We start from the raw sequence: 24035 nt of genomic DNA, 5'->3' as shown, positions 1-24035 counted from the left end.
TTCAGCTGTTCACTTTTTGGTAACTGCAAGAATGCAATCTTATTAAAAATATTTTTCCTGTTGCTGTACCAGTTTAAAACAAATGTATAAATTCACAGGGATTGTGTTACGTTCTTGGTTTCAGGGCAGGTTGTCTGACTTGAGATATTGAGCAATGCACAGCATAGAAAAAGGGAAACTTTAGAACTCGGGAGACTTGCAAAGTGGGAAGCATTCCGCAAGCATTCTGTTTTACACCTGACCAGATCTTTGTCTACTGTGTTTAGCAGAGAGATGAGTTCTTACTACTTTGGAGTTAAAATTTCTGGGGCATAGCATACATCAGTGTACATAGCAGTTTATGTTTTCCCTTGGGCAACAAAAAAACTTACAACTACCTCTCACTGCTGCATTAACTGCTATTTGATGTCGTGGGTAAAAAAAAGGCAAAGGCATATCTTTCTGATGTACAAATGAACTCTTTAATATAGTCAGAATTTAAATTGTGTACACACTAGTACTTTGTGCTGAAGAAGACAACATTTTGAAGGTAAAATGGCCTTTATTGAAAATGGTAAACAGTACAGAAAATAATTCTGTTGTCAATATTTTGTAGGAATGAAATTCACTAATCAAGAAACAAAAATAGTTCAATGTCAAGTCATACAGAACAGAAATTTAAACAGTTAATTATTCGGTACACACATGCCAATTTTGGCAATTACAGAATAAGTTGTTGACTGAGGGAAGGGATAAAACTGACACCTTTTCCTCTGTCCCCTTCCATGCAGTGTGGTCATACCTTGCTTGGGAGGGGAAGGAAGAATGTAGTTCCGCTTGATTTCTGACTTTTTATTCTGGACTTTTCACTTTGGTATTTGGACTACAGCATCATTTTAAAGTACAATTTTATTGATGTTTATAGTAGAAAGCCGTGTCTGTTCAATTACTGGATAGCACATTCATATAATAGGAGCCATTAGACTTTATGCAACTAGTACAGTTTGAATGCTTTGTGTTTGATACAATATTGCAAAATGGAATAACTTGTGAAATTAAAGCACAGACTACTTAGTGCTGTAAAGAAAATAAAAACCTGATTTTTGAGACTTAATTTTGACTCCCTGTGGTAGTACAGTTATGTTTACTTTGAATTCTTCTACAGTACAAGCTGGTTTGACTGGTGGAGTACTGGAAGCTAGTTTGCAGTGTACAGTATCAACTTTCTGCTACTTTGTGGTTCCTCTGTAAGGGAAGGGAGCTCTTATTTTTGAGTAGACTTTTAGAGTTTTTTCTGATAAGAGGGGAAGCCTGTCATGTGAATGTTTTTCTTTAAGCAAGAAACAGAGATTATAGGTGTGTTGTAAGCCAGCATTCATTTTTGTCAAAAAGATAATTAGCAACTGATATATTTAATTCTGTTTTGATATACCCTTAATTCCTAAGCCAGTGAGTAAACTGTAATTAAATAAAAACAGATATTTCATATGACAGTGTCATGGTTTTAGCTGGGATAGAGTTAACTTCCTTCACTGCAGCTGGCATAGTGCTGTGTTTTGGACTTAGTATGAAAACAATGTCGATAACACACTGATGTTTTAGCTGTTGCTGAGTAGTGCTTGTGTTAGTCAAGGACTTTTCTAGCTTCCCATGGTCTGCCGGGTGCACAAGAAGCTGGGAGGGGAGGTGGCACAGCCAGGAGAGCAGATTCAAACTGGCCAAAGGGATATTCCATAGCATGTAACATCATGCCCAGTATGTTAACTGGGGGGAGCTGGCCGGGGGAGGGAGGCAGCAATCACGGCTCGGGGAGTGGCAGCATCAGTTGGCGGGAGGTGAGCAGTTGTACTGTTTGTGGTTTTGGTTTTTTCCTTTTCCCCTTTTCCTTTTTATTATATTGTCATTATTGTCATTATTATTATCATCATAGTAGTTATTATAATTATTATTTTAATTATTAAACTGTTCTTATCTCAACCCACAAGTTTTTTTTTGTGATTTTGCTCTTCTGATTCTCTCCCCCATCCCACAGGGGTGGGGGGAGTGAGCAAGTGGCTGCGTGGTGTTTAGTTGCTGACTGGGGCTGAACCATGACAGTCCTTTTTGGCACCCAATGTGGAACTTGAAGGGTTGAGGTACTAACAGTTGCTGGTCACAGCATTGATTCATCTGTTCTCAGTTTATCCTATTGGCACCATGCTCTTGTATTTGCTGTGTCTGTTAAAGATTGGTGGGTTTTGTGGTCTGCTGTGCTCTGCAGTCATTAGTGATGTTTTGCCTGGGAGAGTTGCTTTTAAAACACTGGCCTTGAGTTTTATTTGGTATTTGAAGTTTATATTGAAGCCATTACTGTACATCGGGTACCACCTCATGGAGACAATCAGCAATTATACCTCCTCCTCTGAGAGTTATTTTATGGAGGAAATACAGAACGGCACCTTGGCTACCATCTTCTATAGTGCCTCCTCCTTCATTACAACAACTTTTCAGTATCTTGAACGTCCTTGGGTAGTTAAGATACATCTGTTCATACTGCTTTGGCAGACCATTTCAGCTCTTTCTAAGGTTAATAAGCAACTTAAGAATATCACCCAGACATCTGCCCCAAGGCTGGATAGCTATGGGTGGCAGGGTATGTGGGATGGTATGGGCAAATGCCTAAGATCATGGGCACCCCCTGTGGCTTGGGACTTCACCCCTGAACAAGTGCAGAATCCTGAAAAATTAGTAGAATATTTGGAGAAAGTGTGTTGTCACCCTGGCAATCCCAGAGATACACAGATCACTGCAATGTGCTGGGGCCTGGCCCATGCCTATCAAGACCTATTTAATACTATTCAATACCCCCAAGGGAAAGAGAAGTCCTCTGGGTCTAAAAGGACATGGACAAGGAAAGCGAGAAGCACTGCGGCCACTCAAATCCCTGCGAGAAGCACTTCGGCGTTAGTTTTGATGACAGATTTTGATAAATATTGATTTTATTCCAGCATCTCAACTCTAAGCAGTATGAAAGTTACATGGAGGAAGATGACTCTTTGTGTTTAAGGGATTTTAATTCAAACAATGATTACAAGGAAGGGGGAAAAGAAGGATTTTGTAGGTGGGAACTTTCCATTTTGTTTCTCATTTTTTGGGATTATGTTCAAGTTCAAGGTTCCTCGGTAAACTGGACTTAAATTCTGCAGCATGGCCTTTGCATTTCTGTGGCACTTTCTGCAGGAGACTCAGGTAAATTAGACTTGAAGATCTTAATGAATCAAGTTTGACAATTATATTCTAATCAGTGCAGTATTCTTTGTGGTGATTTGACATAAGAATAAAATTATTTACATTTCTTTAAATTCTTAAATCTGTTGCAGACTTTGGTTATGATTGTGCATAGTCTTTCAGAGCTGGTGGTGATTGCTTTTGGGCAGACAGCCAGAAGATGGTTGTAGCTCTTACAGAAACACAATGTGTTATGTGTAATATTACAGAAATAGTGTATGTTTGGGAGTAGAAGGTGTAAACCTGAAAGTAAACTAATTATTATGATGTTATGGGAGGGACAGTAAATGTTGTTATATACTTGCTATCATCTCTAGTTCTCATTCTAGGTTGTCAGTATAGTTGATGTGTCACTTCTGATGTCCAAGTGAATTTTGTTTCCTGTATGACTTAAAGTTCAGTGATTATGAAGACAATCAGGATGTTCCTATATGTTAATAAGTGGTCAGCTTTTGCCACTTGTTCCCAAAAGGGAGTGTATTAATAGGAATAAGGTAATCAATCATTATCACTTTGGATTTCATGGCTAATCCCTTTAGGGTGTGCAGCCTTTTCCTTTTTTAAGTTTCTCTTAGAAAAGAGACTGCATTTTGCTTTCATCACCTCATTTTGTCTGTGGACTGTGAAGTGTTGAGTCTGTCCCTGGATTTCAGTATCATGTTTCCTATCTGTCTTCTGTAGTGTTTCCTCAGCTCTTTTGGAAGATAGGTGAATTCTGTCAGTGGGCAGAATCTCCTAGCTGGATATTTTTGGAATCTAATCAAGAATAGAGAAGTTATTGTGGGCTTTAAAGACAGTCAGGATTTGAGAGTTTTTGCCCTCCCTTCATTATAGTTCACAGTTTTCTGCTGTGGCTACTGCTGTCAGCAGCAGTGCTTTGTGACACCTAATTTAGTCAGGTTCAGTCTTTGCAGAACCTGTTCATAGACTTCATAGAGTCATTTGGGTTGGAAAAGACACTTAAGATTATCAAGTCCAGCCATTAACTGAACACTACCAAGTTCACCAGTAAACCATGTCCCTATGTACCATGTCTACATATCTTTTAAATATCTCCACAGATGGTGACTCAACCACTTCCCTGGGCAGCCTGTTCCAGTGCTTGATAACATTTTCATGAAGAAATTTTTCCTCATAACCAATCTAAACCTCCCCTGGTGCAGCTTGAGGGTGTTTCCTCTTATCACTTGTTAGCTGGGAGAAGAGACTGACCCACCTCGCTACAACCTCCTTTCAGGTAGTTGTAGAGAGCAAAAAGGTTTCCCCCAGCCTCCTTTTCTTCAGGCTAAACAACCCCAGTGCCCTCAGCTGTTCCTCTGTCACAGAAGACAGAGTTCCTTTCAGCAAAGATTTCATTTTTTTCTCTAAATATCACCTACTAGATCCATTGGGCAGTTTTATAATTTTTAAATGCAGTCTTTATTTCAGAGACTTGATGTAAATGCAAGAAAGGGAGCAGTACTCAGTACTAGAGAAGTGTGTCATAGATTCTGTACAGCAGGAGACACTTAACTGATGCCATTGGTTATGCAAGTGAACGGAAGCTAGCTTTGTATGGCACTGAAAGCATCACTGAGAAATGTGAATTTTGCCTTGATACTGTAAGACAGGCACTCGATTCTAGAGAAATGGGGAACACACAAATAAAAATGAAAGAACTAAGTGCAATCATTAATGAGAAAGTTAATAAAATAAGCTTACCTAGGTTGGGAATAAAGGAGGATATTGAGCAGTAGCTGGTTTTAGTTTGGAGGAAGAGAGTTATATCTGCAGAAAGTAGATTACTGGGATACTGCAAGAGAAGAGAGGAGGAAAAGAATGTTTCAGTTCTGGGTATAAAAATAATCCCAAGATAAGCAAGTACTCCAAAAAACATTGATACATTAGAGTCTGATCTAAAGCCTATCCAAGGCAATGTGTTGTTCTTCATAAATTTAAATAGGTTCTCAATTAATAAAGATTAGTGATCAGGTCTGGAAGTCTGGTCATAAGGAACTCTTGCATAACTTTCATGACTTTAAATTAAACTGCTCAAACAGAAAGTCTCATTGTGCAAATAGATATAATTGCATGATTCTTTTGTGTGATTCTTCTGTGATTGCCTACTTTATATTTCTCTGCAACCTATTACCTGCATTTATTGTATTTCCTTCTTCCTGTCAAATAGGTAAGCAACCTGAAGAAAATTTTAAAGGGAATATTGGATTACAACCATGAGGTAAGAACCATTTTAGGTAATCTACATATACATTCCTCTTTTGTTACATATTTTTAACATGTTTAATGTAAATTATATTCTACTGCTTACGTTCTGACTTTTTCTTGTAAAGTATTTGGCATACAGTGTTTCATGGCCTGTTCTCAGGTGTTAGCCTTCTCTAAAACTTGTCACCTGCTTTATTGATTACTCAAAGCTTCCAGAGGAGCCTGATATGCAAATTCTGTCATAAAAATATTAGAGGTCTTTGCTGAATATGTTATAATGATGGACTTTAACAGTACCTGTGTTTGATTCCACCCACCCACACCCCCTGCTAAAGACTGCCTTTATCCGTTTTTTTTTCTCTTGAGGAGAGAGTAAAGAAATTTTTTGTCTCTCTCCACATTAAAATTTTCAATGAAATGTTTTAATCCTGGGATATTGGAGTCTGCTCTTGGCATTCTCTCTTAAACTGTTGAGCAACTCAGAAGGAAACCACTCCAGAGGAGGTACAACATATTTTTTCAGTGGTGAATCTTCAGCTGAAATGTGCTTTTAGTTTCAGTGATGTTTTAAGGCAAATTGATCTGTACAGGCTGCAGCACAAAATCCATTATATGTACATTCTGGGCACTGCTTGTCTCAAAATATTAGTGTCTTATAAATACTTTGGAGAAGGTATTTGTTAGTAAGTCTTTAAAAATTAACAGATTTTCAGAAGGAAAAAGGTTAGACTCGTAAGCTCATATTCAGTAAATAGACAGGTATCCATGTTGAAAAAGATTTTGAAAATTGGTGGTTAAGCATGCTGATCATAACTGACATTTCTAGAAAGAAACAACTAAGGTTTTTGTTACAGAAATTAATATTACTGTGATGAAGTGATGCCAGCTTCTTTTCAGCTACTTCACGTGTATGGTGATTAAGTTTCTGGTGTTAAAACTTTACTACAAAGCAAGTTTAGAGCTGTTTCAAGCTGATTAAGTTCATCAAAGCTAATGCACATTTATAAGTTTGACTGGATTTTGGTTTGGTTTCTTTTGTTTCTGCTGAGGCAATGCTTGTGGTGATAGCGGAGATGATCTGGATTCTACTATGAATCCTGGTTATGTTTTCGTCAGCCTGATTCCCTCTGTTAGCAGTCACCTTCTACAAAAATACAAATGTGAATGTGTATGGATTTTATTGGATGTAGTTTTTAGCTAATAAGCCTTTGAAAAGTGTATGTGCTAATTTTGTTCATCTTAAAAAATAAAAAAATTTGTATTACATTCAGGAGGACAATCTTTCAATAGCTATCCTACATTGCTGTCTTTGTCCATTATAGTATGGAAGAACAAGAAGCCAAAGTTACCTATTTATAGCTTGCATGCTTTGTTATGCCCCAGTAATCTTCCCGCAGAACTCTGTTGCTCTGGAATTGAAACTTCAATTTTTTTGTAAGGGTCTTTTATACTTTTTTTTTAAGGGGAAAAAATGCTGTTTTTCATCTCAAGATATTTATTGCAGAGTCTATCCTTAATTTTTTATTTATTCAATTTTTTGTAGTTGAATTAAAATTACACCTCATATTTATTTCAAAATCCTCTATTTACACCTTTGCATCCTTGGTTTCTTCATAGTGCCTGCTGATATGCTTCTTCTCTTCAGCTTTCTTCAACAGTAATTATATTACCAGTAACTATGAAGCTGTTGTATTATTATCTTAAATCTGGCATTGCATTTGAAAGAAATTCAGGAACTACAGATCAATATATAAACACGTATCAGATGTGTATAATTAAAAGAATATTGTATTTTATTGTATAATTGTCGTCTATATAGAATGGTAATATTTTCCATTGTGCTTGATACGTTCACATAATTCTTATTTTCTCACTAGCATGACCTAAAGGAAGTTTTTTCCAACAAGAATGAATCTGGGTCCTTTAAAGTATACATAGATTTTTTAGTAGTGTTGGTGCTCATTCTTTGAGAGAATAATGCCACAATAGAAAAAAACACCATACAAACCAAGAACAAATTCAGTTACAACAATTCCACAAAGCCAAACTCTGGAAGATTTTTGAATGCCTTGATTTCCATGTATTCTTCATAAACATCTGTTAAATGGTGTTTGGTATTTTTTTGGGGTGGGGGTGGGTTTTTTCCTGTTTTGTTTTAGTTTTTTTTGTAAATACCTTTACCTGATTTTCTGTTTTCTGAGTATTAACATGAAAAAGGGTATCCAGCAAACAAATGACTGATTCCCTCCATAGTCATTGTTTCTTTATTGCACCCTACTTAAGAAGTGACAGTTCCTTTTTATCTGCAATTAATGTGTCAGAGCTGTTTAATTCCATATTTCATATTCATATTTTCAGCCCCCTGAAAGCTCTTTATGAACAATTTAGCAGAATTGTTTAATTCCTTCTGCTGACAATCATTAATGTAAATCCTTCTTAATTATAATCAGATTACATTAATTGTAAGTCACATGGGGTTTTTTGTTTTGTTGTGGGTTTTTTATTCTTTCTGCATGTGGGCTGTTTAATTATGTATTGTACTACTACCTCAAATTCTCTTCCATGGAAGTAGATTTATTAGCTCTGAGACTTGCTAAACATCTTAAATTTACTAAAAGTGTGAGACTGACCAAGTGATAATTTTTTTTACTGTCTTGTATTTGTCATCCATCAGTGCTAGACAGATGTATAAGTAAAATATTTCAATTTCTGGCTTTGTAGCAGTAAGAAATATGAAATTTCTGTGTAGCATTTTATGCTACATAAGATGTTCTTAGGCGTTAGATTTTTTTAAATGGGATGCTTTAAAAAATAGCCATGTGCTGATCACTGTGGAATCCTTCCTTTATTAATCTTCTTGTCTGAAGAAAAAAATCTAAACTACTAGTTTCTTACTAGCTGAGACAGGTTTGCCTTCTCCCAAATATTAATTGTGTCAAGCAGTATAGTTCAATATTTGTATGTTAGGTGTTAGGCAATTTAGTTTGGTTTAGAGGTGGAATGAAAACTATGGCAAAGTATGAGTGAATTGCTCTTGTTGATTCTGAATAATCTATGTATTTTGAAATGTGTGTATGTATATATGTAGTGATACAGATGTGTGTGTACTGGGTCTTTATGCAGATTCTAGGGCAACAGATTAATGACTTCACCCTTCCTGATGTTAACCTGATCGGAGAGCATGCTGATACTGCAGAGCTTGGGAGAATGCTTCAGCTTATTTTGGGATGCGCTGTGAACTGTGAACAGAAGCAAGGTATTAAATTTTGAAAGCATATTTTCTCCCAGGCAATGAATGAAAATCCAGCTTGTTGTGTAACTACTTAGGGGAAAAATTACATTTCTCAGGTTGCTGTCAGACAAATGTTTGGGGTTTGGGATACTGTAGTTTCTGAGACTTTTGCATGGGGTTGGCAAGTAGGAAAAAGTAATGTTGGCAGCCATGCCCTTAAGCAGCAGCTGAAGACGGAGCATGATACCTTAAGGGCACCCAAAATGTCACTTGGGGTATCTGTTAGGTGATTGAATCCCACTTAAGCAGTCTCTGAGAGAGACTTTTGCCTCTCTTGACTCCCATGGCACCAATTGTCTATCTGACCTGCACAGGTAAAAAAATATGACCCATTCACTTTTCCTGCAGATGCCACAGAGGATGTGATGAACAACGGAGACACTTGTTGAAGTGTCCCGAATCTCATGCTCTAAACTTGCCCAGGGTGACTTACAGTTACCTTAAATTACACTTAATTCAAGCCAGGTTAAGGTAACAAAGCGACCACAAACATTTATTCTTAACATGTAAAACAGGAAGCATAGGAACATGTTTATAAAATACACATGTGCGTAAATAAAACTTTACTGTATTTATATTAAAGTAGCATCAATTATCTGTCTTTTCCTGTTTTAAATAATTTTGGTTTCCTTTCTGACAAAACAGCAGCCAGGGTTTCAGATCTTTTGTCTTTCTCTGGCACGGTGCATCTTAGCTTTTATGGCTGTTTTCCCTTTTCCAGTTTTCTCAGGTGTCTAAATCACTTCAGTTTCTCCTTCTGAAATTACTTTTATTCTTCCCTTAATCAGGAGACAGTCTGGCTGTCCTATTAATTAAATAGAGGTAACTTTCTTCCATGAGTACATACATAACTCCATTTTTATTAGGCACCCGTCCTCTCCACTTTATGTAAAATCATCTTCCTTCTGTGTGGAATTTGGCATTCTTAGGTGGGAGGTATGTCTTATTCCTGTTTCTTGTACTCTTTCAGTCTGACCATTAAAAATGTACATGTTTGAAATATCAGAACAGTCTCATTTTATGTACTTTGAGTGAGACTTGGCATGACCTAATTGATCACTTCGAGGTGACTGATTTCCAGCATCTTTCTCATGGCAAAGCATTAAAAGAATACAGGTCACATGTAAAAGTGATCATATCTGACTGGAAACTATATGATACTGGGCAAGTCATAAACTCTTTGACTTGGTCTGAATGTCAGAATTTGTCCTTCTAACCACTGTGTCATCTTACAGAGTATGTGCTGTGTAGCTCATATCTACACACAGGTGAGGAATAAAAAAAGTGGAGGGGACTCATTTGTCATATAGCACAGAAATAAGAACAGAAACCAAGCAGAGATATGAAAATGTCTTGAAATGAGGATGCTGTAGGAAGGCAGAACATTGTTAAACTTACAGAAAATGACAACCTGTGTGTGCATCATGTACTTGTATAGCCTGAATAGTTTAGGAACAAGGTGAGAAAGGGATTGTAAGTATTTATTTCAGAAGTGTGAGATGCCAGAAGGAAAAAAATAGATGACAATCATGTACTTTTTCATTGTTGCATAGTTCCAATGAGCCTGGATTTATGTCTAAACAGACTTCTGATAGTGTCTTGTTGAGTTTGTTGGGGTGGGACTTGGATGGTGATTATGCATTTCAGTGTCATCTGTGGCACATAGTTATTTTGTAGGAAGGATGCAGCTTCTGACCTCATGTTCTGTGTGACTTATGTTTCAACAGTAACATTTGAAAATACTCTTATTTTCAGAGTACATCCAGACCATAATGATGATGGAAGAATCGGTTCAACATGTTGTCATGACAGCCATTCAGGAGGTATGCTGGGATGCCCACAGTGTGTAAAAGTTCAGCATTTCAGCATTTTACAAAAGCATGCTTTTTCTCACTTTGGAAAAACTTAGCTGGAAGTAAAGAAAATAAGGGACATAGATTTTGCCATTTTACATTGAAAAAATACCTTATTTTTCCTTAGGAAAAAACTTGGTAAAGCTTGCTTTATGTCAAGGAACTCTGGTAGAATGTCACACTTTTCTTTAAATCTAGAAGATTGAAACTTCTAGATATTTCTGATACTGGGTTCCCTTTCCTTTACCTTTCCCACCCTGTGGCTCCTGAAATGCACTACATTGCTTTTATATGAGTAACCAAATACTGTAGAATTTCTTCAAAATTTGTACCTTGAAATTGAAAAACTCCATGAACTGGTTGGTTTTTTGTTTGTTTTTGTTTGTTTTTTACTGACAAGTGAAAAGAAAGAAAAATGCGTAGCAGAGCATTCTTTTGTCAGCTGTAGCGTTATGAATAGGCTAATGAAGGTATTTGTGCTAATATGTTTTTACAAGTTAGTGTACTGCAGTGTATTTTGTAAAAGTGCTGTTCTGTAGTAAATTAAAATAATAGTGAAAATTAAACCACAGTGTTAGTGACCACTATAGCCATGAAGCCCTCATGTGACTTCTTAGGAGCCCAGAGTGCCAATAAGCAAAGTGCCTATCAGTCTTCATAGATGGAGGTTTGCTGTAGGGCAGGCCACTGAGGAAAGCAAGAAATTGCTGGTAATTGTTTCTTCTGAACCTGAACAAGGGAAACTAAATTCCGTACTGAGCTTTAGAGAATTTTGCTTTTATATAGTGTCTGATTAGAGAAATGGATGTCAGTGAGCCTACAGGGACCCTATCCTCAATTTTCAGTTTGACCAATGCTGTATCCATGCAGTTATACATCCTGTTGTCTGTATGTAGACTGCTATCTACAACATTGCAGAGGGGACTTTTGAAATGGGCCTTGAAATAATCCATATGCTAAATCATCTTCCAGTCAGTGCTGCCAAGCACCAGTTTGCCCAAGTTTTGGGGTATTTTCTTTTGCAGTCTTTTTAACTGTAAATACAGTGTTTTGGTCGATTTTTTTTTTTTTTTCCTAATGTCCTCTTTAATCAAACTCTACTTTCAGCATCACTTGATTCTGCATTGTCTTAAAATAGAAAATCTCTTATCTTTTCTCCCTCTGTTGAAAAATCTTCTATTTCATTGTTGTAAAAAATCTCCTTCATTTGATAAAATAGAGCAAAACATCCCACATTTTTTCAGCATTTGATGAGTAGACATTGAATTTGCTTAGTGTTTGTGCTCTTTCTCAGAGGTGGGGAGTAGAAGTCGGGAGAAATCAAAGGATGAGGGTCTGTTCTTCTGGAACAGATTTTTTTTGAAACTCAATGCATCAAAAAGCTTACTGTTCAGTGGTGCAGTTTGGTGTGATTTTAATGCTACCTTCCAAGCTTTTTAGAAATCCAAGACATTCAGAACCAAATATGGAGGGTGCCTGGTGTTTAATGAAAAGGTCAGAAAGAGTCTCAAAAACTTTGAGGCACTTTGAGAACAGGACCTCCCTCCATTATTTCTCAATTTTTTTCAATGGTCTTGGGAGTCTGGAGAGGTTCCAGTCAACTGGAAGCTGGGAAGGGTTGTCCCAGTTTTCAAGAAGGGAAAGAAGGAAGACCCTGGTGATCACAAGCCTGTCTCATTTCAGTGCTTGGTAATATTATGGAGAAGGTTATTCTGGGAGTTATTGAAAAACACTTGAGAAGCAATGCAGTCATAGGTCATAGCCAGCATGAGTCCATGAGGGGGAAGTCCTGCTTAACTAACTTTCCTTTTATGATGAGGTAGTCCATCTAGCTGACCAAGGGAAGCCAGTAGATGTGGGTGGTTTGGATTTTAGCAAAGCTTTTGATATTGTATCTCACAGTATTTTTTTGGACAAAATGTCCAGCACACAGCTAGACAAGTCCATAGTACTTTGGGTGAGCAATTGGCTGATGAGTCAGGCTCAAAGAGTTATAGTAATGGGGCTACATTAGGCTGGCTGCCAGTCACTAGTGGGGTTCCCCAGTGCTCAAATTTAGGGCCAGTGCTCTTTAATGTTTTTATAAATGATTTGGACACAAGAGTGGAATGTACATTAAGGAAGTTTACCAATGATATTAAACTAGGAGGAGCTGAGTACTCCCTTGAGGGTAGAGTGGCCTACAGGGAGATCTGTATAGACTGGAGAGCTGGGCAATCACCAACCATATGAAATTTAACAACAGCAAGTGCCCGATTCTCCATCTGGAATGGGGTGATTGTAGTTATACATACAAATTAAGGGATGAGAGGCTGGAGAGCAGCCCTGCAGAAAGAGATCTGGAGTCTGGGTTGCTGGCAAGTTGAATATGAGTCAACAGGATGCCCTGGGAGCCAAAAGGGCCGACCATGTCCTGGGGTGCATCAAGCACAGCATAGCTAGCTGGGTAAGGGAGGAGATTGTCCCACTCTACACTACCCTGCTGCGGCCCCACCTCGAGTACTGTGTGCCTCAATATAAGAAAGACATAAAACTATCAGAGTGTATCCAGAGGAGAGTGATCAAGTCTTGAGGGCAAGACTTACGAGGAGTGGCTGAGGTCACTTGGTTTGTTCAGCTTGGAGGAGAGAAGGCTGAGGGATGACCTCATCGCAGTCTACAACTGCCTCAAGGGGTGGCACTGGAGGGGGAGGTGCTGATCTCCTCTCTCCGGTGACCAGCGACAGGATGCAAGGAAATGGAATGAAGCTGTGTCAGGGGAAGCGCAGCCTGGACATGAGGAAAGGGTTCTTCACTGAGAGGGTGGTCAGTCCCTGGAACAGGTTCCCCAGGGAAGTGGTCATGACCTGTCAGAGTTCAAGGAACATCTGGACGATGCTTTTAGTGATACGTTTAGTTTTAGAGAGTCCCATGGGATCAAGGAGTTGGACTCAATGATCCTTATGGGTCCTTTCCAACATGAGATATTCTATGATTCTAACAAAGATTTTGATCCGGAGAGTCTGTGAATTTGGAGGTGTGAAACTTCACTGGATTTAAGGTTTTTGTAATTTTTGAACTCAGAGTAGCTCTCAGAATCCAAGTGACTTGGACTAAGCAAGATGTAGGAGACACCAAAATGAAGTGCCTATATGAATATTTGAAAAGTTGGTATGTGACCTAATCCAAACATTTCAAAGCATTTGACATGCAGATACTTTCTTCAAAATTAGGTATGTAGAAAGACCTCACTAAGCTTTACTGAGGTATTATGTAATTAATTTTTCCGTTTCAGCACAGCACATATAAATGTGTTTTAACACTTCCTTGGTTGTCATAAATCATCTTACTCATGAAAACATTTCATGAGGCACAGCAGATCAAACCTCTGCCTGTTTTGTCTGTTTTTTGCATTAAGCCGCCGATTTTTAAATGGAAGAAAGAGCAGTTTATGTTTTAAGTTTTATTTGTTTATTTCAATTTTTTAATAACTTGTGACTTTTCAGCATTTCCTTAGTTCACTAATTTAAATGTTAAAATATTAATAATAGAATGTTTTGTGCTCCATAAAGGTTTTATAAATGGAACAATGCTTTTCTGATATTTTTTCAGTCAGATTGATCTGGTCTGTTGCCACCTAGATTCTTGGATTCTAATCTGCAGATGTGCATTTCTAGATGCAAGCTGCGCACAAGATAGGGAACAATGATATAACTATCAAAAATACTATGAAAATATGACATAATTATAAATTATGCATTGCATGTGCAGTAATATATACTCCTATATTTTGTTTATATTGTTATAATTTATTATTATTTGGAATTAATATGTATAATACAACATAGATTTTTAATTGAATAATTTGCACATTTTTTTAAAGGCCGAACATCTTCCCTTACAGAAACTATTTTGGCCGTTATGTATTTCTCTCTCCTTCCCTTTTCTTGACGTTGTTTGGAAATTCCGCTGTCATTTTCCCAAGTCTTTTCTTTGAGCAGCCAAGTTCGTTGTTGATGAAAGTGCTACTGGGGAAATCGTTTGTCTTTGCTGTTTAGAACATCTCTAAACTTGATCACTTAGCAGGTGTCTGTGCAGGTTAAGCTGCAAGTCAGAATAGGCTCATAACAGCAAAGTATTAGAAGTGGTGTCAAAACTTGCGGGGGGTGCATAGCAAAAGGTACTTCCTGTCTAGATTAATACCAACTCTGTTACTTCCGCAATGTAGAAACTGTTCCGTCAGTCCGTTCCCTCCTGTCTTTTGTTCTGACTGCCCAAAGGTTCATCTTGTCAAAGGTTCATCGACCAAAGTGAAAGTAGCTTTTGAATATCTGGGAAATGATAGAAAAATATTTCCTTGGGTCTGTCAGCAGTAGTGGAGGAAGAAAGTCCAGCTGCTTTAAATGATACACACTGTGTCATACATAGCCTTGACTCTTAAAAAGGAAACAAACAAAAAGATGTTTTAAAAAGAAAAACAACCTTCTCAGTACAGAAGCTGGATTTTTTCATTGTTTCATGGGCACTTAAATAAGCTTGTACAATATTAGCAACTGTAGAAGAAGCATTTCAGTTAAAGCAAATGTTTTGAACTTCTAACATCATCTAAGTGGTGCAGCTGCATTTGCAAAATCTTGCAAATTGTGTAGTGGAAAAAATAGCATTCATAATTCAGGTTATTCATGCATGCAGATTTTGTGATGGTTTTACCCCTTCCCTAATCCTTATGTATCCATGACAACATGTTCACGTTTCACAAGCAAAGCAGTTAAAAAGCGAAGGTTTTAGTAATATAAAATTAGCAGATCTACAAGTACTTTGTAAGGCATCATACCAAAGCTGTGAGCATGAAGACATACAGATGTAAAAGATTAATGGAGAATGAGAACTGATTCTCAATAAACTAGGCAAAGGATTATCAAAATCGTTGTGTTGCTCAGGTTACCAGTTAAAATCCAGACTGACCTCTTCACCACAGAATAAGCTCTTCTGATTTTAAATGACATTTTGATTATTTGAACAAGTACTTCTGCTACTTCAAGTTTTATTCTAAATATGCAATATAAACCAGAAAAAGAGCAAGGAAGTAAATGCTTGTTGCTTGATTTTTCACTGTGGGAAGCTTTTAAGCAGACTTCTCCTTCTGCTGTAGAAGCCTAATGTAACTATTTGATTTTGGAGGCACTTTTTTGATTTCCCGATTTATAATCAATTCACTTGTAAAATCTATGCACATCATCATCCATTAAAGGTACATGTGAAAATAGATTATAATACTATACTTAAGCTAAATTGTGAGTTTGGAGCTGAAAGCAGTTTCCAGTGCTGCAAAATTGTGAGGGTAGACCTCTGTGCCCACCTGTAGTTTGTTCCTGAAGAAAATAAAACTTGCAGCTGCGGAGGGAGAATGAGAAGGCCACTGCCTTCTGCTTCTTATTTTCTTGAGTCAGCCAACTGAAATACAAATTAAATTAAGTTTGCCACTCTAAACTGAAACGTATTGGCATTGACTGAAACCTCTCAAGACCATGTCTTCTAATATCACACTTGCAGGTTGCATGTGAAACACTGCAACTACAGCAGTATTTCAGAAATTTGAATGTGAGCTTGTAAGTAAAGAAGATAATAGCAGAACACAGTAAGGAAATTTGCTTTAAAAATCAGTAACAAACTGCTAGTATCATCAGATGAGTCTAAGTAATGCAGAAAAAGCTAATATGCCATTGAGCAGGTAACTGATGAAATGAGCATTTTGGAGCTCTAACCTTCAGCGGTATCAGGGAATGTTGATTTAACAAGAAAAAAAGTGAATAGGGGAAACTAGGCAAGCCTGTTACTTTATATACTTTTAGGTGGATGGAAGGTGTAGTTTGTGTTTTGAGTTGACATACATATCCATATGGAATCCTAAAACACAGCTTTCAGTAAAACTTTCCTTGAATTTTCCAGGAAATCTTATTAGAGAGAAGTTTGGATAGGCGGGTGGAGTTGTACCCTATTAGCCGAGCTGTTTATGGTAAAGTGTTATTAAGCGGAGAGAAACTGAGTAAATGTGATCCAGAAGCAGGGCACAGTCAAGACATTTGCTTACAAAGACCATTGTCCTCTCCAGTGTGTGTGGAGATGTGTAGGGAAAAGATGGAGGCACTCCTTCACCCTGATAACTCTGTTTTCATCCCACTTCTTCAGTTTGTTAACTGATGATCAGGAGTTGGATTCCTGTATTGTGAGTGATCTGGCAGTCTCGTTCCCGTTCCTTGTCTGGACATGCTACTGGATGCGGCACAGTCTGTTAGATTTCTTCTTCAGCATCCGCACCATATTGCAGGCCATAAGATTGCATTGAATCAGTCATCTGCACGTGTTGTCTGTGGCTCTTGCCCTCAGTTCCTCATGCCCACTTTCCATGACATTCCTGATGCACCCCGTGGAGCTCAGCTCACAGATTCTGCATAATGTTCATGCCCTATCTGTGCCATGTATCTCCACTGGCTAATCCTTCTCCAGCTGATGTTTTCTTTTCTGGACATTTCTGCTAAGGGTTCTCAAGGATAGGAAGTTTTAGGAGGAGAGATGGCAAAACCCATTGAAAAGTAAAGGGATTATATTATTGGCCTTGGCCTGTGTCCTTTATGGTAATCCACAGAAAGCAGCAATACCACAGGGGCCTCTAGTGGGTTGTGAAGCCTCTTGTTTTCTGCCTACAGAAAATCTTGGGCAGGCCTGTTGGTCTGGGTTTCTGAGGAGGAAGCTGTGCAAAGGCCAAAAAGGGTGGTGGCTTTCAGGGCCATGCATGCAGCCTGGGATCCGCCAGGTGGAAGGTACTGGCTTAACAGGTGGAACTTAGTGTCTGAAGTGTGTTTATGAACAGTGTTGTGGGATATAGACTAGGGAGAATAGTTCAGTATGTAGTTAATATGGATATCCCTGTTAGTAATCTGGAAAAGCACTTAAACAGTAGCTAGTGAAATGGATTAATTTAAATGTGTATAAACATCAGAGTAAAAGGGGATTGGAGATTCTTGTTTTGGATGGCAATACAACAATCAGCTTAGAAAACATGGCCCTAAATTAAATAAAAGTTTGTAATGCCACTATATATGGTAATGAAAAAGACATGTGACTGTTTTTCAGGGGTCAGCTCTGAGGCTAGGGAATTTCTAACTACTGTTACAGAGAATCAGGGCTTCATGGAATGGTTCATTTTGGAGTAGCTTGTCATTGTAAAAATGTAGACAAAAGGGAAGGAATTTAGCAGCAGCTAACATCATCAAGGTCTGAGGAGGACTGTTGAGGACAGATAGGTGAATTTAAGCACATGGTACGCAGCTAAATCCCAATTAAGGAAATGAGGAAAGGGAAAGAAATGTAAGTGTATAAATATTTGAATGATGTAAATGTCAAACAGATTTTCTCTTGTATGCAGTGGTATAAACAGAAAGGATGGAGCAGAAATGAAAGCTCTGTGCTCTGAATCTGAAGAACTTTGCCAATGAAAAGTAATGCAAAAGCACTGATTTCTGGAAGGAATAAAGGAAGCGCTGTCTCTGGAGAGAGTAACCAGGCAGACAGGAGGCCTTGGGAAGGAAATCTTGTCCTGTTTTTGGTTAGGATGGGGTGGTTTTGATTGTTACTTCCATGAATCATATCATTGGAGAACTCGTAAAACATTTTGTGTTTGGACAGGATGTCAGAAACCATCAGCGTGCTTGTGTAATGCTGCCTTTTGAGTTAGTGACAGTGTATCTCTCATTTGGAAGTCTGTTCCTTTTTGCATCTTAATTTTCAGTAAACACTTTTCCATAATATGTTTGCTGGAGGTGGGTGGGAGGAGGTCTTTGGGCTACCATTTCTGTTAGATTTGATTTAACTACCTGTGTAGCTGGTCAGTGGGTTACCAAAAGAAAACTTATTGTTTTAACAGCTTTTTATCTTGTAGTAAGAACATTAGCCAAGTTAGAGGGTTTGCCTTTTTTTTTTGTCATGGCTAAAAGTAATGTTTTCTACACTAAAACCACTACCAGCCATTCCTGCAATAAAATAGGTTAGTATACAAGGAATTGTAGTACTCATTTCAGTATTGTTCTTTATAGACTTTTTTTTAATTTGCAAATTACAGACAACTCCAGAGCAGGAATTTTGATCATCCTTGTTTTGCACAATTAGCTTAGATAGATATGTACCCAGCTTTAGGTAAATAAGTATATGAATTGAATTGAACTTCCAGGTTATCAAACAATGAAAACCACTGGCAGAGAACAATTAAAGGCAGGTCTTGCATGGTGTGTTGATAGCTACCAGCATTCCAATGCCACTTCAATAATGTGCTTAGCAGAGCGTACTGTAAGTTTCATCTTAGGTAAAGAATGTGCATTTTCAAAAGAGATGATGTAAGATTTCTTTTATAAAGCTTTAAATATTATAACTTCTGAAGATTTTTTTTCTGTCATTGTTTCTGAATGTCATGTGTAAAAATGAAGTCCCACTGATGCTCCCAAAAGTTAAAATCATCTTGGTATTTCATTGAAGCTTAGCTTTTAATATGAAAGTAAATAAATCCTTGCTTTTTCTAATCCAGTGTAATCTAATTGCAGTTGATGAGTAAAGAGTCTCCAGTCTCTGGAAACGATGCTTACATTGACCTTGATCGGCAGGTATCTAAGATTAGATGTTTCTTTTCCTTCAATCAGCATATCAGAGGCCAGTCATTTTGCTTTATTAAGTCGTCTGTCTTTTTTTTTTCTTTAATTGTGAAAGGGTCTTGTGGAAAAATCAAATAAGGAGTGGAAAACTAAATTTCAGTATTTCAAGTCATTTTGCTTTATAAATTGAGTTTACCCATTTTGTGTATTTAAAGGAGAGAGAAACTCAGTTTGGAAAACAAGTTTAGCAGTATAACATAGTATAGCAAAACTGCAGACCAGTGTAAATCTTTGGGTATTGAGAAAGAAGGAGAAAGATGTGTAGTATTTGAATAAAACTTTTTTTACCAGTTCCTGTTTCTGAAGTCAGTTTACTGAAAACCCATAAATGTGGCTCAGAAATCCTTAAGGCAGTCCTGGGAACTGTTAAAATATATGTTTTTAAAGAGAATCCTTCTCTTTCTGATTAATATTTAAGGAATAAACAAAATCAATTGTTTCTTTACTAGCTTAACTTGATGCTAACATTGCCCTACTTCCTCAGGTTTTTTTTCTAATTGAGAAGTATAGTACAGTGGCATTCTCTGTTATGCTTTCTCTGGAGAACTATGTAAATTTGAGCAGATGGAATTAATACTTGTATGCCAACAGGCCCTTGAGAAATAAACTTGAAACTATGATATGATAATGTTGTTTGAGAAAGGCCATCTAAAATTCCTCATATAACTGTACACATAATATGTGTGTACCCATTTTATCAGGCCAATTTTCTGTAGCTATGTTTTTTATGTTATCTTAACTGCATTCATATATAAGCTTACAAGATATGTATCTTTGAATATAAACCCTTTGAAGGGGAGTATTTGAATAGTTCCTACTGCTTACAAGATTGAGTGCCCTTTTTCAGAAGGGTAAGCTTCTCCCTCACCATGTTAGTTGTATTGCTGTTGTGCAGTAAGAGTAGCTTCTGGTGACTAGAGAGATTTTACCTTAATTGTCCATTCCCTGTAATCCACCTTCCAGTCCTTTCTGTATTTGAAAAGTAGATTGAAAACTGAAATGATGCACTCTTTGCATCCGTAAAGAAAAGTGGTATTGACAGTTTTTTCAGTGTACAGAGTTGGTAGAGGGTTCTTCAGACCCAAGTTCTTCAGGATTTTTTGACTTGATTAATAGAATAGATGTGATAATTCCAATGTATTTTTGAAGACCAAATATCACTTTTAGGTATGTTTACTTTTTACTGTCACACGAACTAAACAGTAATCATATCTGATTCTTTCTTTATTAGAGTTGAATTGCCTCAGTTTTCCAAAAATTGAATATATTACCTAAATGTAAAAATAATCTACAGTCATCTAGTTCAGAATATTTTTTTGACACTTCAGAGACTGATGAAACTATAAACGTTTGTTGTTTATGGTAGTTGAAGAAAACTACAGAAGAATTAAATGAAGCACTATCAACAAAAGAAGAAATTGCCCAGAGATGTCATGAATTAGACATGCAGGTAGGTTTGCTATATTTTGTATATATTAACTCTAAAGTAGGAAAGACATGTTAATTTTTAGGCAGCTGAAAAGTAGTATAGTGTGGAAAAAAAGGGAGATGAAAACTGCACAGTAATTATTTTGCTTTACTTGTGCTAGCAGACTGGATTTGTTTTCCTGTCCTGATGCAGTGTTGCCAGTGTTCAAATGATTCATACTAACAAAACTTTTTTTCATTCGGATAGGAAGGGTTTGACCCGTGTGGTTCAACTCTTGCATCATACAACTAATAGAAGTTATGCTGCTGTTAACAGTTTCCGTTAAGAGTTAAGTCCCAGTCAGAAGTTACTGTAGTCTGTCAGCTGTGTATGGCTTTAGACTAGGCCTTACTGTAAATCAAGCATACCTCATCCAGAAGACATGAGGATTGTGAAGTAGGAGCACTGAAAGGCATTGCCATTGCAACCCTACTTTGGAGTATAATTTAGGCTTTTGCCAAGCAGTTCCGTAACCATTAGAATTAATGAAGCTGATTTGTGTGTCATGGTGATTTCGGTGTATTGGATGATTCAGGCTCTTATTGAAGCATTTCCTTCTGTTGAGATGTTCACATTCCCTCTTTTCCCCTCTTCCTTCTGCGGTACTTTGGGTTCTTTGCACTGTAGCCTGTTTTCACAACATTGGTGGAAACTGAGTCATCTTTGGGACTGTGTTCCTGTTTCAATTTTACTTGCAATTGGCCATTAGATTAAAAAAAAAAAAAGATCTAGGAAGGGCACAGCCATCCCCTGGGTATCCAGACTTGGATATTCTGTGTGACTGATAGACATTGTTTCTTTTGGAAATCAGTTTTAAAAGCTTTATGTGGAGGGCTAGTTTTATTTGTTTGTTGTGAAAGTATGCAGGCTTTGTTATAACAAAATTACCTTCTGTGATAACTCAGACTTTTTCTTTAGATGCTTGTGTGGAATACAGTTAAGAGTAATTACATTTTCTGTGTGGCAAACCTGCCCCTAATGTTGCAGTATGTTGGTTACAACATATAGCAATTTAATACCTATTAATGTTACCTTTTATAGTTGTGAAATGTGATTATTAAAGCCTGTGTGTATCCATTTGTGGGTTGTGTTGATACTTTATTATGCACACACAAAAGAATTGCTCTATATAGCTGCATAGCTCAATTATTCCAGTTTATGCTTATATTACAACAGGTTGCAGCCCTCCAGGAAGAAAAGAGCAGCTTGCTTGCTGAGAACCAGATTTTGATGGAACGTTTAAATCAATCTGATTCTATTGAAGATCCCAACAGCCCTGCAGGTCGTAGGCACTTGCAGCTGCAGACGCAACTAGAACAACTCCAAGAAGAAACATTCAGGTAGAAAAGCTACACGTGGTTAGATTTTGTAGCTGGTAAACAGACATGACTTACATACTTCTGATTGTGCTGGCAATTATGAATTAGTGTAATGGGTGGTATAACCACATTGATAAAGTTTTTACAGTGTTGTGATTTACTTCTTTGCAAGTTCCAGCATACAAAAATGCATAATTTCTTAATGCTGAAATGATGTATACATGTTATTCTCTACTCTGTGAAGTTATTTTGAAGTGTGTGCAATCATTTCACCCATGTTTTTCAAAATCAGTGAGAATGAGAAGTAGCTTGCGTTCCTCTATGTAAATTATTCGGACTGTATTTTTAAGGTGTAGGAGTTCCTAGCTGAAAGTTTGCTACGGGCAGTACTAGAGGTGGTATTATTGTACAGTAAAGTGTGTCCTTCTCTGTGTTTAAAAACAAATTGTTTCATATCTGAAAGATGGAGATTATCCATATGAGCTGTGCTCTTCATCTGCATTTGCTCAACACATGGAAACACAGTTCACAGAATCACAGAACAGTAGGGGTTGGAAGGGACCTCTGGAGATCATCTTGTCCAACCCCCCTGCTTGAGCAGCCACACCTAGAGCAGAGGGCATAGGACGGCATACAGGCAGGTTTTGAATGTGTCCAGGGAAGGAGACTCTACAACCTCCCTGGGCAGCCTGTTCCAGTGCTCTGTCACCCTCACAGGGAAGAAGTTTTTTCTCATATTGAGGTGGAACTTCCTGTGTTCCAACTTGTGCCCATTGCCCCTTGGCCTGTCATTGGGCAGTATAGAAAAGAGCCTAGTCCCATCCTCCTGACACCCACCCTTTAGTTATTTATAGGTATTGATGAGATCCTGCCTGAGTCTTCTCTTCTCCAGGCTGAACAGACCCAGATGTCTCAGCCTTTCCTCATAAGGGAGGTGCTCCAGGCCCCTGATCATCTTTGTAGCTCTCCGCTGGACTTGCTCGAGCAGTTCCATGTCCTTCTTAAACTGGGGGGCCCAAAACTGGACACAGCACTCCAAATGTGGTCTCACTAGGGCAGAGAAGAGGGGAAGGATAACTTCTCTCAATCTGCTAGCCACACTCCTTTTAATGCAGCCAAGTTCCTCTTTAAATATCCTTCCTGGTTATTTTGACTGTTGCTTTCAGGCTGTGTAAGCCTATTCTGCTGAAGAAAGCTGGTCCACTTTGCCATCATTTTTTCGTTCTTGTTGCTGTAGTTTCCCAATCCTTTGTGAGTGGAACTACGGTATTTGTATTACACTGCCAGTTTTTCATCTCTTTCTGTCCTCTACTGGTTGCTCTTTTCTAATTCTAAGGTCAGCTGCCATGTAACTTTCCTTTTTTGCCTGTTTTGCCATTTTTCCACTTCTTGCTCTGAGCCTCTTTCCTGTGTGTTCAGACACACCCTCTCCCTTCAGTTCCTTGAAATATGTTCAGTGTTTCTTTTTCACAGCAGCTAGTGCCTGGTTTTCTTTTTTCTATACACCTACCATGTAAAGGATTAATGTAGTGATGTCTCTCTAATGTCTCTTTATCTCCCCTTATTCATCCCCCTGCTCTGGAATGATTCCTACCCAAGTCTATTATCAATTGCTGTTTGAACAGGTTTTCTCGCCATAGGCAATATCTGCACTACCTGTTACTCTAGTTTCAGGTTCTGAAGGTCTTTCTAAACCCTTTTCAAGTCTGAGACTCATCTCCTAACCTCCTTTACCTCCTTCCCCTGCCTTCATAGCATGTGGTTTCTAATGACAGTTTGTGTGTCTTCCATCTCCAGCTCTGCCTGACCAAACAGGACATGTGAACAGCTTAACTGATGCCCAGTGTGGTACAAGAGTTTTTCTCCCAGTCTTGCGACTTGGTCCTTTGACAGTTCTGGTTTGTCACAATCCAAGTCTTTGCATAAGGTTTAGATGACCTACTGACTATCTCTTGTCTCCATTCTTGTAGG

At 37.9% G+C, this 24035-nt stretch overlaps 1 protein-coding gene across 3 annotated transcripts in view; it reads left to right on the top strand.

Moving 5' to 3' along the window:
- The window catches only part of HOOK3 (hook microtubule tethering protein 3), a 92343-nt gene that overhangs the window by 26567 nt on the left and 41741 nt on the right, over nucleotides 1-24035 (top strand). For 2 of the 3 annotated variants that reach the window (XM_064438483.1, XM_064438484.1), the window contains exons 4-9: nucleotides 5414-5464; nucleotides 8575-8707; nucleotides 10499-10566; nucleotides 19170-19229; nucleotides 20644-20727; nucleotides 21922-22085. In XM_064438483.1, coding sequence (XP_064294553.1) covers nucleotides 5414-5464; nucleotides 8575-8707; nucleotides 10499-10566; nucleotides 19170-19229; nucleotides 20644-20727; nucleotides 21922-22085 — 560 coding nt within the window. Of the gene's footprint in view, nucleotides 1-3126; nucleotides 3208-5413; nucleotides 5465-8574; nucleotides 8708-10498; nucleotides 10567-19169; nucleotides 19230-20643; nucleotides 20728-21921; nucleotides 22086-24035 lie in introns of all 3 variants that reach the window. The other variant, XM_064438485.1, reaches the window with a different exon arrangement.

Source organism: Phalacrocorax carbo, chromosome Z, assembly GCF_963921805.1.
Source record: "Phalacrocorax carbo chromosome Z, bPhaCar2.1, whole genome shotgun sequence".
Taxonomy (NCBI): Eukaryota; Metazoa; Chordata; class Aves; order Suliformes; family Phalacrocoracidae; genus Phalacrocorax; species Phalacrocorax carbo.
This window is presented reverse-complemented; position numbering and strand designations above follow the sequence as displayed.